This window comes from Venturia canescens, chromosome 7 (assembly GCF_019457755.1).
Source record: "Venturia canescens isolate UGA chromosome 7, ASM1945775v1, whole genome shotgun sequence".
Lineage (NCBI taxonomy): Eukaryota > Metazoa > Arthropoda > Insecta > Hymenoptera > Ichneumonidae > Venturia > Venturia canescens.
The window spans coordinates 9,356,229-9,372,765 of record NC_057427.1 but is presented as its reverse complement, the minus strand read 5'-3'; the positions used below and the strand labels follow the sequence as shown (position 1 = coordinate 9,372,765).

General features: G+C 39.9%; 2 protein-coding genes across 3 annotated transcripts in view; both read left to right on the top strand.

The window, feature by feature from the left end:
* The first annotated feature begins 1,463 nt into the window (after positions 1-1,463).
* LOC122413005 (probable C-mannosyltransferase DPY19L1) lies at positions 1,464-8,548 on the top strand. Its single transcript, XM_043423063.1, has 9 exons — positions 1,464-1,602; positions 1,744-1,856; positions 2,299-2,436; positions 2,803-2,871; positions 2,970-3,326; positions 4,615-5,437; positions 5,628-5,790; positions 5,972-6,100; positions 6,339-8,548. Exons 1-9 carry the CDS (start codon positions 1,506-1,508, stop codon positions 6,553-6,555), a joined length of 2,106 nt encoding a protein of 701 aa, XP_043278998.1. The 5' UTR covers positions 1,464-1,505; the 3' UTR covers positions 6,556-8,548.
* LOC122413004 (uncharacterized) overlaps positions 6,570-16,537 on the top strand; it is a 26,158-nt gene continuing 16,190 nt past the window's right edge. The window contains exon 1 of one of the 2 annotated variants that reach the window (XM_043423061.1): positions 6,570-10,199. The gene's annotated coding sequence lies outside the window, so the exon portion shown is untranslated. The remainder of the gene's footprint in view (positions 10,200-16,537) is intronic. The other variant, XM_043423062.1, reaches the window with a different exon arrangement.

Below are 16,537 nucleotides of genomic sequence, written 5' to 3'. Positions count from 1 at the left end.
TCTCGGAATTGTTGCATTATGGTTTAAGGGGTTGGACTTCGACGCTTGAAAAATCGAGATTCTTTCTGAAAAGTATTCAAACTTGTGATCAAGAGGTGAGCAATGGCTGATGATTTCTTTCGAGATTTTGGAATTTCATTGTTGATAGTGAGAGGTTACTTAGGTAACCAAAGCCAAGATTCCATGTTCGTAACCAAGAACATTAAAAAAAATAGATTGGCAAACGGTTTTTTACAGTTTTATTGTTTTTGGATGAGAACACTCTGTTTCCAACAGCTAATTGCGTGGGGATTTAGGATTCTTTATTTGTTCGCATAAATCGAGAAATTTTTGACAGCTCTGTCGTCGATTTCGCAGTGAAACTGACAAAAGTAAGCAGTGACAGTTTGACATTAAAAAACCTGTCGAATGACCTGCAATTAAGGTAGAACATGCCCGAAGGACCGTATTTCATGGGTGTCTAAATTGGATCGATTTTTACTCCCCAATTAAAGATATAATCACTTTAAATTGAAGTCAGAGCAATTAAATCGAAATTGTAAATACATTTTTTCAACTTATCTTTTGGCGAATTAAATTAATCGAGGATCCATCACTGACCAAACCCAAAATTTCATTCCTCCCTGGCGAAAGTTCTGTACTTTTTTATGTAAAAAATCGCATTAGGGAGCGCAAAGGAAAAACACAAAGGGAAATGGATCAAGAAAAAAGTTTTTAATAAAAAGACGAAGCTGTGACAGGAATGGGCCAAGCCAAGGAGAAACAAAATACCAAAATAAGCAATTGTGAGGTTACGAGTGCTCATTACCAATTTCGTTCAATCTTTAACGTAATTTATCTTTATTACTAGTAAGACAATCGTCTCGATTTTTTTCCCAGACCTTCATTATATTCTTCATTGTTATTGTGTACTTTTTCATAAACCTCGTAAGAAGCGTTCATTCGTTATATGAAAAGATAAACGATTTTTTACGCCCAGCCCCTATAACCCTGTGCATTTTTCTTTATATTTAAGCACGTTTATCTAACGTTTATCTACTTTAATAACCAATAAGACGAACCCTTTAAAATTTGAAATGCGTGTCAGTCGACTACCCACTTAAACTCCGTGTAAATTTCAAGACTTTCTCAAGAAAATCGTTTCGTGCATAAATTGCCTCAATGACGTTTTGTCAGAACAAAATAATGGACTTGTATTTTTATTTCATTGTAAAAAAATATAAAATAATGTTGAAAAATCGAAGAAAATCCTCGTGAGAGGTCTGTCAGGATAAAAAAGTAACGCTTACCGACAGTGGTCCCATAGAAATGACGTTTGATGATTCCTACCGTAAGGTGGCGCCATAGTGACCTCCGAAGCGTGCTTTCAGCTGAAAGGAGAGTCTACAAAATCGACGGAGCTTCTGAGGCAAGCAACTGCCAAGTAACATTCTGGGCAATTTTATTCGTTCCCGAAACGTATGCAAAGCTTCGGCACGTCACGTGGCGGTGCAGGCTTTTCCGACATGGCGATCGGTCGAGCGTCGAAAAGGCGAAAGGTCCCTCAAAAAAGTGAGAGAGATCTGTCCGAAATTTCTTACAAAGCCGCTATCACTTGTTTGGGTAAGTCGATAAATTCGTTGAAATATTTATTCTCGATTATTTAATCCGAATTCATGCCTGTTGGAGCCCTTGTCATATTACTTTTTCCCACTCGCTCCCCACCCCACTATATCGATCTCATTGTGCGTTGCTTGGTGACAGCTCTGGGCTTTGGGTTCCTACACCGGTGGCATGTATCGACGCTTTTCGAGAATGCAAGACACTTTTCTCATCTGTCCGAGATCGAGAGGGAAATGTCATTCAGAACGGAAATGGTAAAATATTCGATCTCATACATCGCATGAAGTTCAATCCCCGAAACTATACTCAATATATATACTAATAAATATTTTTTTTTCTCGAGCTGCTGAGAGTTAAAAATGGCTCGTTAAAAAATGAGTGCAATTACGAGATACAAATTGATCATACAATTACGAAAACCGAGTCATTCTAACGATAATTTTTTAAAAACTGGCAGCAATTATCCATGTAAAAAATGGAGTAACGATTAGATTCATGACTTATGAATCGATAAAGTGAGAAAATTATTTCCACAGTAAGAGAAAATTGTTAACTGATAATCTGGTATATTTTTAACGATTGAGAATTCTGCTCGGAGTGCTGGGCTCGTAAAACCCCCTCCCCATTGATGAATGTGAAATAATTAAAACCCCTCCGTGCTCCAGATGATAATTTGCCTGAATTTTATCGTTGCAGGGAATGTATTATTCTTACTACAAGACGATAGCAAACTCAAAGAACTTTATCGATGGTTTAACGAGGATAAACAGTGACAATTTATCGGAGTATCCAAACGTCATTAATGCGGAAGCAAAGTACAATCTTTTTCCCGAGGTATTTACGAGAATGGACATTTTCTAAAAGATCGAAATGAATTAATATATTTATGAGCACTGATCAAACTGAAATTCTCTGCCACAAATCTTCAACCGGAATCACTTTCATTTGTATTTAATATTGTGTATTGATTTATTTATTATTATTTATTATATATTAATTTATATTATAATAATAAATAATATTAATTAATAAAAATTAATATTTATAATAACGTATAACATAAAGTAAATAAATACATAAATAATTGCATATAATTAAAATTTAATTAATAATTGTGTAAAAAAACCTTGAAAATTGAATGTAAAAAAAAGTCCAAATTTCGGACAAAACCATTCAAAATATTGACGAATTTCGTTCAAGGTGATGACAGGATTGCTGTACCATGCTGGAAAATCACTCGGAATAATAACGAAGCAGCACTGTTGGCAGGTGAAATTATATTCACAAAAATATCTATATGAATCCCGACACGAGACTTACCAATTGGAAAATCTCCCATTATTAATAATCGACTGTTTATTACCCAGATAGAAAGAGGAGAGGGACTCTCGCCTGTGACAAGTTGCGAGGGACTTGGCGTCCCGATATATTTCTATCTCGAGGTCGTATGGTATTTTGCTAGTGCAACCGGCGTCGTTTTATTCCTCTATGGAACGTACCTCAGTGGTACTGTTTACGGTGGGATAATTGCGATTTTGTCGTTTTTCTACAACCACACCGAATGTACCAGGGTACAATGGACCCCGCCGTTACGAGAGAGCTTCGCCTATCCAGCGTTGTTGTATCAGATGTACAGAGTTACAACGATCATCGACAAGTACCAAACGAAAGCTGGCAAAGAGCAGCTCGCCTGGCGAGAAATTCTCATCAATGGTCGATACATCGTAAGTGTGTTCACTGTATTTTTGCTATGGAGCATTCGATATCAAGAGGACCACCCCATTTTTTACAATCTCCAAATGACTTTATCAATTTTTGTTGTGTCGTTTCAAGTGTCAGAAATTTCTACAAATAATTTCAAATTTTCAACTGCTCAATTTTACTCACAGTTTTTGTTTTTGTGCTTTTTTCAATTCTCTGTGTATTGAAAACTAATAACTACATTTAAAAATGTAAAGAAATACAATTTCGGTTTTTGCACATACTTTCGATTAAATAATAAATATAAATAAAATAATAATATAAACTAATAAAATATATTTTTTTTCTTTTTTTTTTTTTTTTTTTCATGGAGGAGACCCTTTTTAGACAGCTAAAAATTTCTGAGGTCTTTGTTTTGCTTATCTACGAACCACGAATAAAATTGGCGTAATGGCAAATCTGTATATGTGCACACTGTTTTGTGTGTTTCTGTGGAAAGAAGCTTTTGATGTAATTATGGTTAACCCGTTCCGATCATTCTTGATATTATCAGTTTTTTATTGTTAAAACGACGTTCCAACGATTTGTATTTTTTTTTTTCTACTGTTTTTGAGAATCCTATCTGCATCGACATATTTTTTTCATTCAACCCCATAAAATATCAAGTTTTACATAAAAAAAATTGTATAAAAAAGAAAAAACATGAAGAGTAATTTTGCCACGATAAAACTAGTCTCAAAAATCGTTAAATTCGTCAAAGTTTGTTAGAGGATTTCTTGAAAAAAATATAAAATGTCCCTCCCATTGAAATCGACATTTTTTTGCTTCACGCTCAAGAACAATCAAGAAGATGGACCATTGTTCGATATTTTTTTCCGAAAAGTGCAACAGAAACCTAAGATTAAAAAAAAAAGTTTTTATTCGGTCCGTTATTCCTAAAGTTACGAGGGCTAAAAAAAATCAGAAGCATTTTTTACAAAAACAGACAAAACAGTGTGTACCTACCGATTCGCCATCACGTCAATTTATTTGTGCTCTGTAGGCAGAAAAAACAAAAACTTCTCAAATTTTCAGCTTTCTAAAAACGATCCCTCTCAATGAAATTGGGGTGGTTCACGTGATATGGAATACCCCTAAACTTCAAAAAACTTTGGCTGTGATTAGTGAAAATGTCAGGAAAGCTTTACCTATTGAAATGCGATTGAAATATTTGTCAAAACGATTATTTCATTGATGCAGAAAATGCTAAAGCTTATTTGGAGCCACAGTTATTTCAAATATTTAATGAGACGAAAATTCTCGTGGTTTCAGGATCTTCTGGCAATCACAGCGATAAGCTTGCACAGTTGGCAATTCTCGCAATTCGTATTGACGACTCAATTAATCGCGTTAATGATACTGCAATGGTTGAGAATAATACCGAGGGATTTGTACTCGAAGTTGTCGGCCCTCCACGCGATACCGGTGGCTGTAATAATATTTGCGACCCGGAGCAACCTTCTACTGTGTTCGCTGTACACTTGCTTGCTGGTCGGGAGTAATTACAGTAATTTTATGAACAGCAGTATCGAGGGCCGTACCAGTACGAGGACTCTCGTGTTTTGGCAAATAGTTGGCTCGGTCGGTACGACGATAATGCTCAAAAGTATCCTCGTCGCCTTCGACGACGACCGTCATATATTCAATCTTTTGAGGTCGAAGTTCGGTAGCTACAAAGACTTTCACACTTTGTTGTACACGTGCTCGGCCGAGTTTGATTTCCTGCAGTACGAAACCTACGAAGCGATCGTCAGCACGCTCCTCCTGCCGAGCGCCATTTTGGCAGGGTTTCTCGTTCTTTATTATTGGTACAGAAATTACCAAACTGTTGGTTACCCCGATTGCATAGAGGTCGCTGTCGCTTACAACGCTCTGCAGACCGGGGCTTTTATTATTATGGCTTTTTTTATAATGAGACTGAAACTGTTTATGACACCACAATTGTGCATTATCGCTGGTCTTGCCAGCACCAAAAGATACCTCGACAAAGTTGGCATTAAGAAGGAAAACATGAGGGCTGCCATCGTCGTTCTCCTTATCGCTGGTATGTCGTATCACGGTATTCGCAGACTTGAGGAGGAACACGATTTCATCGGTGAGCCTTTCACTAATTCCATTTTGTATTTAAATTCACTCGAAAATGTAGTTTTTTCATATATTTCTGTTGGTTGATCTGATGCCTCACTCGCAGAATGACAGTCGCACCTTGAAAATCCGAACTTTTAGCTATTCTATGCAACGCTTGTCTCATCAAAATCTGCTTTCAATGCCTCAATTAAATTCAGGCGAGTACAGCAACATCGAGCAGGAAGAATTGTTCGAGTGGATCAAATCGAGCACACCGAAGACCGCTGTCTTTGCTGGCAAAATGTCGCTCATGGCGAACGTGATGCTGTCGACCGAGAGGCCGATAGCGAATAATCCCTACTACGAAAACAAAGAAATGAGGTAATTCGAAAACAATTACTAACTCCCTCATCGTACGGAAATCCAATAAACCATACAAAAGTTATTTTTTTTATCGAGCTGTCAAAACCTGAGCAACTCGAATGCCAGTCCGTTCTACTTCTATCAATCGATAGCATGGCATTTTTTTCAAATTTAGAGCCATTTTTCATCACTCTTTCAGGGACAGAACGCTCAAGGTTTATGAGATTTATAGCAGAAAGGATGCAGTTACAGTTTACGACACGTTGCGAAAAATGCAAGTTGACTACGTCGTGCTCGAAGAGGGACTGTGCTACGGCCTCGGCAGCGTGTGAGTCATTTTAACGATCCCAAGCAAATCACTGCGTTATCCGAATACTCTAATTATGCAGCTTCGATCCGTTTGCAAATAACCACTTCAAAAAATTACCAAAAAAGAGTGAATCGCGCGTCTGTTCAGTTGATATTGGCGAGGGAAAACCAAACTCGCGCATTGTTGAACAGCCAAAAATGTGCCACAAATTCGTGGTAATGATGATTAAACGAAACGAATATTTTCCCCTCACCAGGCCTGCTGGCTGTCGAATGATTGATCTGTGGGACTTGACAGACAACGAGAAGAGCAAACGCGCCGGAAAGAGGCCCCTGTGTCCGATCCTCTTCCGAGGTAATTCTCATCCGTTCAGGAGAGTCTTCGTGAACCGAAAATACGTCGTTCTCCGGCTGGATTATTCGACGTACGTCGAGCTCAAGCCGAGCCCGCCTGTTTTGTTTCAATCGTGGTGAAAACTCGGTAATTTTGAGCGCACACACACACACACGAGTCGTTGTTAGCATCGAATTCATTTTCCGTGGTCTATGATTGGACATTGACGCAATCACTAAAAAGTTTCGACACTATGCAAGTATCTCCGATGGGAATTCACGAGGTTGAGTAACTGGCCAATTCGATTAACGAGTTGTCGAGAATGCTGGAACAAATTAGACGTCGAAGATGCCAAAAGTGGAAAGATCTCGGAATCCTGGAAAGAAAATTCTCAATTTGTTTTCCCTCATTCTCCGTTCGCCGATTATAACGAGCGTTGGCCAACCGCGTGCGCCTCGCGATAAGAAGTGGGAGGAGCGAGCGATAACGCGAGCGCCTGTTCGGGAAGCGGAAATAGCGAAAATCCCACCCCGGGTTGGAGCTTCGCGACGCACGGGATTGGCTGGCACTGTTCAATAAAAATCTCTTTTCACCATTCAACCAAAGAGAAAAACGGACGAGAAGTTTTCTCTTCAGAATTTCGCGAGCTGCCTTCCACATAAATCTGCGCTCTTGCGGAGCAGCTCACGGAAATACTTGCATAACGTACACGCGTAAATGCGGTCGTGCCTTCTGTTGGCTATTTTTCATATTTTCACTGAATTTTATGAACGCTCTCTTAAGCAGAGAGGAAAAATAATTTCGACGAGTCATAGTCGCACGTGTTCGCCTACTTTGCTTCCTCTTCGTCAATTATTTTTGTTTGTTTTTATACGAAAAGTGAGAAAATTAGGGAATGCGAAGGGTGATCGTGTTTGTAAATAGGCCGAGCGTCTTATCGCGTGATTCTCGTGTTCCACGTGCTTCAATTCTTCGGGTTCTTGCTATTTTTATTCTCTTATTTTTCTTCAAATCAGTACTGAAAACTCGAAAAAGCAGCAGGAAATACACAGACTTAATAATCGACAGCGCAGCCCCTTTATCGCTAATACTAACCATGCTTCCAACTGTCATTCCACGCTGAATATTTCGAAAGGGAAGGAGAGTCGAGCCGGTAGGGCCCTAATGTATCGACTCGAAAGTTCAAGAGCCAAAATAGTTGTTGCTCGATGTGCGACATCTGACTTTGAAACAAAAGAGATTATGGATCGCTATGTTAATGAAAAAGGAAAATCGCACACGCGTCGGATCGCGATTGGAATGGGGCTAAGGCTGGGCGGAAGGGAGATCGGTACGCGTTTACGTGCCGAGCATGGAAGAAAAAGTGGCAAAGAGTTTAACTGCTTGGCCAGTTCTCCCCGATAGCGAGCAAGAGTGAAAGCGTAGCAAAAATATTTTCCCCGAGAGGGGCTGCGCGGAGGAGTTTATGGGGAGGAAGGGGGAGGAAAAAATGTTATGGGGGCCTGAGCGATCGGCGAACTTTTCTCTCGCGTTGCCTGCGCGGCTGGCGTGTGAGGCCCTGTCGATATCTCGAGACGATTCGAGCTACCGTTTTAAATGCTTTCTTTCTCTCTCGCTCGTGAGAGAAATCTGGCGCTTCCGTGTCGATGTGAAAAACGGCGAAGGCGCCCCGCGCCTTCATTACTGATTAAAACCAAATTGTTCTTCCTCTTGGCACGGAAATGTACGAGCGGCGAAAGAGGCTCGAGGAGATCCGGGCTCAAGAAGCTCCGAACTTTCATCCCGATCGAATATTCAAATTTTTACTTATCATTTATTACCGTACTTTCGGAAATGCGCACTTTAAAGGCCAACGTTGTTTTGCCTTCCTTTCTACGTCCCATTACCTGAAAAGTTACCGATCCCAAGTACCCCCCCAGTGGCGAGAACGCACTTCTCGCTTCGTGCATTTTTCACTCGTTTTATCGCAAACGAGAACGTTTATTGACGTCCAAAGTGTGCGTGCGTGTTTACGTTACACGGGCGAAGAAAAATGTGAAAGCAATGTCGCTACACACTGAATTTATAGTCATGACAAAGAATTGTGATGTAACGAAGAGATGAAATATCATTAAAGAGCCATTACGAATGACATTCGATAGCAGACTTCCATCCTCATTCGCTCACGTTAATTCCTCTTGTCGCGAATGAATATTTCTCGACCGTGATTTTTCTATCCCTCAAAATCGCTGAGCCTCGTTATTTTCCTTTTTCTCGACCTCCGCAGCTTCGAATCTTGCTTCATCTTCGTCGTTAAAATTGTCATCTCAAATCGTTTCACGTTTGCACGGTTAGTGACAAATTCTCATTCGCCCGCGAGCACACTAGAGTCAAAAACGTGCGGTTTCCGTCGATTCGCAACGCTTCGATGAGCATTGGATAATAAGTTCAATCGCAGCCTCGTATTCGAAACGCAGAGGCGATCAAAACCACTTGCAAGTGAGAGATCGAGGCTGGACCAACTCCTCGAGCACGGCTCCGAAGATTGCGGAGAACTTTAGTGCCGTTGACGTTGTTGCTTTATCCCACCACGAGAGTTGCGGCTCTCCCGCACCTTCACTTCACCAAGAGCTCGTAGTATAGAGCAGTCTCGGTAGCAAAGCAGCCAAACAGCACCGGAGCAACGTCACGCTATACTAAGTTGTGCCGCTGACCCAAATGAATCCTTCCACCAGCGAGTTAGTCCCCGTCCGGGCTTCTCCGTGGTAATATGCTCGAAGCGGCAGGCTCGAAGCGCGCTTTTCACACGATAAAAATATTATAAACTAAGAAAGTAGGATTTAAATTTCGCCAAACAAATACAACGATAAATTCCAACGAAGCGCTCGATCGCGATGAACAATTCCGGTTTCATCGGAATCTCGGGTTATTTAAAACTCAAACGCAACGACCAAAAGTTGTTTTAAACATTGTCATTCGATCCGGTGATCCAAAATTCTTGGCATTATGCAGACCCCCCTAAAACTCTTCGCCATCGATCTAGTGACGAAATCCTCTCCGAAACGTGCGAACTGAAAGGAAAAATGTTATTTTGAGTTCTGCGAGACGAAGAATTTTTATTCGCAACTGATGAACGAAGAATAAATTGTGTGCATTGGATTCGTTACATTTTTCTTGATTCTCGATGTACGCGAGAGATTTATCGTTAGAGGAGAAATGATTGATAGAAATTCTGGAATAAATAGAAGCATAAAATAGGCTGGTGAAAAGAAGAAGGAAAAAAGCACGGAAAGTGGGATTCAAAGTGGGGAAAAAGAAATCAGTGGACTGGCTTTGTGTGCACGTGCATTTCGATTTGTTTACTATCAACCGGAAGCTTCTTTCCTTTGTTTAAACGTTGGAAAGAGGAGATGAAAGTCGTTGCGCGGAGTTTCCGATCGAAAATCATCTGGCGCTGGTGCACAGCTTCTTCTCAGCTGGCTGCAAATCTGCGTGAATAAATATTTATAAATCTGAAAATACATGTGTCAATGTTGAAATACGAAGCGCGGATATATTGATGCTCGAGTCGCTGGAAATAAAATTCGAACGAGTTAAAACGAAGGAGAAACAATTTTTGTTTGCCCCCGAGTGTAATTGAGCTACGAAATCTTCCAATTGTCCTCGCTGTACGTCTAAACACCGCAGCATTTTTACGGATTGGGAACACGTGCGAAGTTTTTCATTCTCGAAATAGCGATGTCGCTAGGTTCAAAAGCTCGCACTCTGCTGCCCATCACTCGCAGTCATTAACACTCAACATCCAGTAAGTATCAAAAATACATATTTTACACCGATACGTCGTAGTATTTTTATCTGCTAAGCACCTCCCAACAACGATTCTCTTCCTTATCTGCCTTTGAAATCGCTCAATGAACTTTTCGTTAAGAACACTGCTCTTTCCCAAGGTCCATCAATATTATCTCGGAATCTGAATAATCTTTCTTTTGTCTGCACTTTGATATTGATTTTCGCTTTTGCTTGCGAAAAATAAGTCGTTGTTTTTTTTTTTTTTTTTTTTTTTAAATTCGTAACTGCAGAATTGTTCTTTGAACAGCAAACGCTCCGGTGCATTTTTTATCGTCACGTTGGAACTCAATATTGGAATAATGTTTGGGTGTAGTCGTTTGGACGTTAAAAACAAGAGGAAAAAATTTCTGGGTCCGAATAAGTCGAGGCTCTTGATCCGCAGACACGACACTGGTGCAAATTTGCACCCACGAAAATGTCAAGTGTCCAGAACTTCAAAATTCCTTTCTTCAATTTGGCCATTTTTCTATAACAAAACTCGATTTTTCAATTTTTTAAATGATTCTAATCGATTACTAAGGAATTGTTACTACTAAAATCACGTTGTAAGATTAATTCCATACATTCATGGAAGAAATAAAAACGTTTTGAAAAGTCCAAGTGCAAATTTGCACTGCAGTGCGTGCTGAGTGTGAGACCTGAAAAAGCTTGTGGTGTCTAATACGAATTAATAATCTCGATAGAAAATTGCATTCAAATGAAATCATTCGATTGGTAATTGATTATCAATGAGTGGAGGATCAGTGACGACTGGAGGAAGCAGGAATGCCAAATCTAATAGATTAAGTCGATGGCGACTCCAGCTCGGTATTGAATACTTTACATTGCACTTCGATGTGTCGGGAGCCTCTTGCAATGACTATACGCGCGTGTGTACGTGTGTGGTCTTGTACCGAGTGACCTGAATGCTTTCCAAGATTCATTGTGTCGAGTACGAAACTGGTTAAGACTTTGCATAATTCTTTTGAGTACCACAATCTTTGGGCGTATTTTTTCGGTTTTTTTTTTTATTCCTAATGTCGATTCATGGTGTATGGAATACATGAATATTTGATGAGGAATTTGAAAGAGGTCTTTGTGATCGCTGCCTCACATTTTCGACTCGTTATTTATTATTGTTGTACGCTGGCTTTTCGAGCTCAACCATGAAAAAGCAATTTATCATATTTTTATGAAACGCGAACGTTGTTTATGAGAAATCCTTTTTTTTGCGACACACGACTATAATTTGTTTTTTACAGTATCGTTAAGGTACTTTTTCATGTAGAATCGGATCTATGGAGAGATTATTTTTGACGTCGGCTTACCAGAATTTATGTAGCCTCGATTCCAGTGCCTTTATGCTTAAATTAAAGAGAATTTTTTTTTCTAACGATCATTGCGAATCGCAATAGCGACGCTGTGCTTCCCGTGTACGCAGTGCTACGAGCAAAGTGGGCTAAGCGCAATTTCCTCATAGCTCGAATGCCATGTGAAACACTATCTTGAAGGTGGAGGCCATACGAATGCGGAAAAAAAACGTAAAGATTTTATAGCCATGGATGAACGAGAAGAGGCAGCAGGGGATTGGGAACGAAAGAAAGAATGTGAGGCCAACAACACGAATAGGATGATAATTCATCAAATGTCAATCAAAATTCGTAAGCAATTGACTAAAAACTTCAAAACACCAGGCCCGAAATAAACAATGTGATTTTCTGTAGCTTTATGCTCAAAAAATTGCAATAAACTTTCCATGGTAAAAATTTGTGATGTTTTATCGACTCGTTACGAATGGACTTTTAAATTTCCATACTTTCGTGGTCGGATGACTGATTTTCAATCGTAAATGACTTTCGAATAAAATGATATGTGAATCGAATAGCAAATACCATTTTGACTGGATAAAAAATTAGGCAATTCTTAAGGCCTTACATACGTCCAGCAGTCCCTAAAACGCGCTGAAAGGAAAACTGTTTTTAGAAGAGATAGCAATAAAAATGACTAAAAATCACTTTTCCACGTTGTTTAGTAGTATTTAAACTTTGTAAAAAAATTTATTTCATGTTTTTTTTCAATAATTACAACATAAAAAATCACGTTTCCCGAAGCACTATGAAAAAAAAGTTGCTCCACGGTCCGCATCATTTCCTCTTGAAATGTTGATAGATCTGCAAAACGTAAAAAAATCCTTGTAAAATAAAGTTGTAGTTATAGCCTGTCGAGTCGGATTTTGAAGTTCCAAAAATTTAGCAATTTACGACAGTTTACAAAAAAGCATTCGTGTCACGAATGTCACACTTTAATTGTGTTTATCAAATTTTTAAATCGCAATATCAAAAATCCGACTCGACCGACTATCGAGAAAAGAATTTCGAATATTAAAAAAAAGCATCAATTAAAAACTGTACGAGTTAGCACGCAGACCGCGCCAGAAAAAGTAGTTTTGAGAAAAACGCATTTACAGTTTCAAGTGCACATCAGGCCCTCTCGTTCGGCAGTCACGTTTTCTATAATAACTTTCGATCTACAGGGAATTTTTACAATCAACTTTCACACAAATATGCCCAGAACTATAGAGAATAATAATCTGTAAAAAATCGATTTTTTGAAAATTCTGGACGTACGTAAGGCCTTAATCGTGCGAGCATGTAACGATGGAAAAGAAAATGTCGAATGACGGTAGGAAAAAAGAGAAAAAGTACACGCGTTTGACGTTCATGCAGGCAATGCACGAGTGTAGCAAAGGTAAATACCATAATGCAGTGAGTTTCACATGACCGAGTTTAACGAGACGATCTCCGACATTACGGCGTGAGTGTTTTTTCATGCCCGATGCCTATATACACTCATTGCCTCATTTTATAATGATTATGACACGGGATCATTTGCACGTAGGTCGTGAACAGCTCGGGCTCCATTGCCATGTCGTTTGGCTCAAACTCGGACGTGTTAATTGGCCAAAGGTCATAATCATAAACGTAATTGCGCCCTCGTACTCTGGCCAATTGTCTAACTCGATGCTGCTCGATGCTGGTGACTGGATCAAAGAGTTTTCAGTCGCTGCGATCCATCGAGCCGATGCCACGTGAGCCTGGGTCCACATGGTGCGAATATTCTCAATACATTTCGGTGAAAAACCAACTCAATCCGAGAAAATTCAAGAATTGCCAATACTCGCAATCTCCGATTGTATCATAAAAAATTATTTGAAAATTCTTTAAAGAAAACCTTTCAAATTTATCGCTGGATAACGAGCAGGAAATTCAGTAGAAAGTTTCCTAATTAATATAAAATAATCAGCAATCGACAAGCTCCACAAAAAAACCGTAATTCAGGCTCCCAATTTTTCTTCACTAGTTTTTCCTCGTTATTTTCACACTCAAGACCATCGCATCGGTACCTCCAGTCATTATTTTTCTAACCAAACGACCAGACACTAATTAACCAAAAATTGTGCTTCCATGGCTCAAGCGCGAGTTCGTTATAACCTGTTTTTTCCACCATCTCCTCGTCGATGGAAGTCCTTCGATCAGTCATTGAAAATCGAAGAAAGAATAAAAATTAGATGGAACGAAGAGCTCCGTCAGGGCTGAGCCCGGTCAACGAGCAAACTTTAAACGAGGTGCACTCGAACTCCGTTGTAAATATAACACGTGCGACAAGCGATACACGTGTTTCACATCTATTCGTGTCGCGTGTCCCCAATGCTCTCTTCCTATATATAATCATACGTACAAATATAAAAACATGTATGCATGAGCGTAGGTTGTGGTGTCTGGGAGAGACCGAGAGTCGCTGCGGTGACTTTTCTCGTGTGATTCAGACCCTGCGCCCGGTTGTCAGCGTCGAGGAGCGCGCACTCTTTTAAAAACCTTTTTCTTTTGTTTTGTTTTATTTTGTTTTTTCTTTAGATTTTCTACCGTAGAACTGTGTCTTGGAAACAGCTTTAAAGAATTCCACTCAACTTACCGTGACGCCTTATCTTTCAGGGCGTTTAAGAAATTTGAAAAATGTATGAATCACTCTTCTTTGATCCGGAGGGAAGAAAGATTTTCAAGTACTTCTTTAAAGGAGCTGTAAATCATGGAACAGTCTTCTAAAATGTCGTTCGACTTGAGACTGTTTTTCTCTTGACGCTGGTTTAAAGATAGAATTTTTCGTCTGTTTTGACATTGGGTTTTCTCGAATTCTGGAGTGATTTTCTAGCCAAACAGTATTCGAATTTCTCCCATGCTCTAACTACTAGGAGATCACATTTCCGAGGAATTTTAAATCACGATCGCTTAAGGCCATGCCCACTGCCCCGAATGATACGACACGAACGAACCGCAAACCCGAAGTGCTCCAAGTTTGAGTGTTCGATGACACGTTTACCTACATCCCACGAGAATGGCCACTCTTGCGGGACACTCGTGTACTCAAACAAGAAAAGCCATCAAGCTAGAATCATATACCTGGCCTCGAGTACAGCAATTGAAGCTGGCCAGCGCTCCAACGACCGAACGTAACTGACCGAGGATCTTGCACGTATAAAGTCTTCGAGTTCCCACGCGATCCGAGCGTTATACCCAACCCAAGATGCATCTTCGAACTCGACCTCGTGATGCTACACGGGAACAAAAAATAGTAAGAATTGCTATGCTAGTTTTAAGGCTCTGTATCGCCCATTTTGGAGATTTTTACAAAAACGTTGCCATTTTCGTGCACTTTCCAAATTCGAATTTCTCAATCGCTTATCTTACAGTCGAGCATAGTCGAATTCCAAGAGCACCGAAATTTTTCAAAATTTACTATGGCACACAGCAGAATTTCGTTCGTGCTTGAATATTTACAGGGAGAGAAAAAAATTGTAAAGATCACTATGACGCCATAGTGTCAGGGTTCTTTATCGCCCATTTTGAAAGTTTTTACGAAAAACATTGTAACTTCCAAGTCAGTTCCGAATAGAATCTTTCAAATTGCGTATTTTGCTGTGACAAAGGTTTGAATTGTGCTATTCTTCCTACGTAGTTCACCGAGGAAACATTTTAAAATTTATGTTGACTCGATGACGAACTGTAAAGTAGAATTATTGATGTCGTTTTGCTGTGGTTAATACTCTCTTCACAATCCAAATTTACAGTTAAACACAGTCAAATTTGAGGAGCTCGAACACAGGCATCGATGATCCGCCAAAGTGTTTGGAAATTTACTGTGCTACGTAGCAGAATTTCATTCGCGTTTGTACGCTTCGTTTTGTGAGAAACAAAGATTCTAAAGGTCCCTCAAGCCTGAACATTTAACTCGTGAATTAACTTGAGTTTTCTCAGCCCCGTGTCAAGTGTATTTTGTCCTTTATTATCGAAAATCAATTTCGTCGTCTATTTAACGAGCCTTAAGAGTAGACGAAATCGTTCAATCTCGTTCTCACGCCCGCTGAAAATGATTTTTCTTTGCGAGCAGCTTCTTCCGTGTCATTTCTTCGCAGCCATTTCGTTTCTTTCTTTCTCATGCTTCCTCGCCTATTTTGTGTGAAAAATTGTTTGAGTTTGTAACGAAGCAAAGGTGTTGACGTAGCGGTTTGCGATACTATGGCTTATAAGAACGTCGAAGGGAACCCATGCCACGGAGAAACTTCAGAGACGAGGCGCAGCAGGCATGCGGGCGTGTCGCTCGATTAGGCTGGAATGCAACATGAGGTGTAGTGCTCTATCAAGGTCGGATAAAAAGAAGAAAAAAAGAAACATGAAAAAAGGCGAAGTGCCGATGGGAGGCAGCGGAGCGCTGGGGATGTCGTCCATTATGACGATCTTTTTCTTCGTGGCCTTCCTTTTGTACCGTTTACCTCGTACGAACGGAATTCGCTAGGAAAAATGTACTTCAGGACCGTTCGTTTCAGCATTCGAAATAATTTGCATATTTTTTGCCTTGAGATTCATCTTCTTCGATTAGCTGCTCATCATCTAGCTTTGAAACTTTACGGGGGCTCGTGAATTTGTATTTTCATGGGGAATCTGTGCTAGATTCAATACGTTTGGATTTCCGTTCGTTTGCTCCGTTTTTTATCTAAAATGAACCGTTTTTAATTGACAGGGATTATGTAGATTGAAAAATGAGCGCGAAACCTCGTAGATTAAAGCGAACGAATATTGACCTAATTGAAATGTTTCTCGATTCCTTGATTCCTCATTTTCTCATCGAGGCCTCAACTGGTTATGGTGTTTCGCTCCATTGGGATCGACAGCCAGTCCGATCGATCTGGACCGGTGAGTCGATCCGATATCCTGATAAGAAAAATTTTGAAAAATATTCGACGAGATCTACGGTTACTTT